The sequence below is a fragment of the Carassius carassius genome, chromosome 42, assembly GCF_963082965.1.
Source record: "Carassius carassius chromosome 42, fCarCar2.1, whole genome shotgun sequence".
In the NCBI taxonomy this organism is placed as follows: domain Eukaryota; kingdom Metazoa; phylum Chordata; class Actinopteri; order Cypriniformes; family Cyprinidae; genus Carassius; species Carassius carassius.
In genome coordinates, this window is record NC_081796.1 from 27520451 (window position 1) to 27522950 (window position 2500).

General features: G+C 39.6%; 2 protein-coding genes across 3 annotated transcripts in view; one reads left to right on the forward strand and one right to left on the reverse strand.

The window, feature by feature from the left end:
* hus1 (HUS1 checkpoint clamp component) overlaps window positions 1–648 on the reverse strand; it is a 6965-nt gene extending 6317 nt beyond the window's left edge. The window contains exon 1 of the mRNA XM_059534685.1: window positions 490–648. Within this exon, the coding sequence (XP_059390668.1) occupies window positions 490–541 (52 nt within the window). The 5' untranslated portion in view covers window positions 542–648. The remainder of the gene's footprint in view (window positions 1–489) is intronic.
* A 463-nt stretch (window positions 649–1111) lies between these two features.
* The window catches only part of LOC132124483 (receptor activity-modifying protein 3-like), a 16246-nt gene continuing 14857 nt past the window's right edge, over window positions 1112–2500 (forward strand). The window contains exon 1 of one of the 2 annotated variants that reach the window (XM_059535534.1): window positions 1112–1418. In XM_059535534.1, the coding sequence (XP_059391517.1) occupies window positions 1373–1418 (46 nt within the window). In that variant the 5' untranslated portion in view covers window positions 1112–1372. The remainder of the gene's footprint in view (window positions 1419–2500) is intronic. The other variant, XM_059535533.1, reaches the window with a different exon arrangement.

A 2500-nucleotide genomic window follows, 5' to 3' on the forward strand; every position in this document is an offset into this window, starting at 1 on the left:
CAGCACAGATCACAACAGACCAGATCAGACCAGCACAGATCACAACAGACCAGATCAGACCAGCACAGATCACAACAGACCAGACCACATTAGACCAGATCAGACCAGCAAAGACCACATCAGACCAGATCAGACCAGCACAGATCACATCAGACCAGCACAGACCAGATCAGACCAGACCAGATCAGACCAGACCAGATCAGACCAGCACAGATCACATCAGACCAGCACAGACCAGATCAGATTCTAAACCGTTAGCGAGTTTTAAAGGACAGTGTTATCCTTCATGAAACGCATCAGTGCAATGATAATTCACCAGATTCATGACTGATCAATCAGTTCTGTGAATGACGTCACTGCTGTGTGGGGGGGGGCTCAAAATAAGATGCCTCTGTCAGATTTAAAAGGCTAAACTCATTAAACACAAATAAACACAGAAAGCCTCTATCATTAAAGACAGAAATCAATAATAAACATGCTTAAACTCACGTGTGAAGTGATTCAGACATCCGACATCGATGATTTTAGCTCGGAACTTCATTTCGCTTCAGTAAATGAGATATTTTGAAAACTTTGCCGAGTGGTGTTTGTTGTTATGTTCCGAGTTTTCGCGCCGGCGGTCCAACAGAAAACTCTTCCGTCTGGAAACAAACGCCTCGTGTTTAGAGTTCCGCTGTGCTTCATGCGGCCACACGGTGGCGCTCTTAGTAAAGCTTTACTTCTCCATAATAAAACACCTGCCTCAATCTACGCTTGTTACGAGGTGTTTACATTTATTCATACTTTAACTAACATTAATATTTTATTATAGTTTTTCAGATGTTTCACACACCTTGACTTCATAATGACGCTGTACATTTGTGTATTCATCTTTCTCATATTATTTTATTTACTGTGGTAAATAATTATTAGATTATGCACTAAATAATTCAGAGTGAATTGCTTCAATGATGACGATTCGCTGTTTATTAAACTTATATAACGATAAGATAATATTAATTGTGATATTTCATAATTATGCTGTTTTTAATGAGATATTTGTGTGTGTGTCCCACTTACAGCTCACAGACACTCGATCATGAAGGAGGAGAGAGAGAGATAGAGAGAGAGAGAGAGAGAGAGAGAGAGAGAGAGAGCAGCACAGAGTCTCTGAGGTCCGCATCGCTCCTCTCGCGCTCCGCTGATGGACTCGTGATGATGATGATGAAGATGATGATGAAGGCTCGGAGATGAAGAGGATGTGCAGCCGCTCCAGAATCAGTTGATCAGCTGCTGCTTCTGTGGGATGTACCGGATCGATGTGTTTGATTGGATATGAATGATGAATGTGTTCCGAGGTTTGAGCTGATTGAATCGAACTCGCTTCTTCATCATGGATCCGAATCTTCTCACTCTCTTCAAACTTTCTCTGATCCTCGGTGAGTGTATTTCGTCTCTTTATGGCAGTTTCATATTTTAAACACGTCTGTATTTATTACCAGTGTGGGGGAAAATAAATGTGTGTGTTTGCTTGCGTGTGTGTGTGTGTGTGTGTGTGTGTGATTCAGCAGATTCACACACAGATCTGAATTAAAACTCATTCAGACAGCGAGAATGTTCATCAGTTCTTTCTGACCCTGATGTCCATTATTAAAAAAATAAATAAATCATTTTAACATTCAAAGTGTATGTTTCATCGTTACTGCTATTATTATTATTATTATTAAGCTCATATAAATACATAAATAAATCATAGCTGCACTTCTGGATCATTTACCTTTATGTTTTTATTGCAGTTGTTAAATGTCTGACTGAAATGAGTAAATGATTGTTATTAAAGTAAAAAGAAGCATGAAGATTTTCTCTGTGGTTTTATCATTCACACATCTAACGGTTATAATGAGTTTTATCAGTGAAACTGAAGCTCATGTTGCTCATTTGTTATAATCAATTAAATAATAAAAATGTCAAATAAATGCTTTCCAAATAAAACAATCAAAATAAAACATCTGCATGTCATGTGTGCATCAGAGAACTGAAGCTCTTAATTCATGTTTGATCGTCAGCTCATGTATGTGAAAGACAGTTATTTACTGTAAAGATACAGTGTGAACATCTCCTGTGGATCTTTAATACTCTCAAATACTGTCAAATACTCTCACATATGGGGTGGGTTTGAGTCTTGGGCCGGCAATAACACGACTGAGGAGTCCTTGAGCAAGACATCGAACCCCAAACTGCTCCCTGGACCCCGCAGGATAAATGATGCCCTCTGTGTGTGTGTGTGTGTGTGTGTGTGTGTGTGTGTGTGTGTGTGTGTGTGTGTGTGTGTGCACTTGGATAGGTTAAATGAAGAGCACCAGTTCTGAGTATGGTAGAGTATGGGTTACCATACTTGGCAAATGTCATGACTTACTCTCATATGTGTTCGCTGTACACAACTTTTACCCAGAGGCCCTCAGTGTTCAGACCTCCTGTTGCGATACTGCTGCTGTTAAATAATATAACACACAAACACACA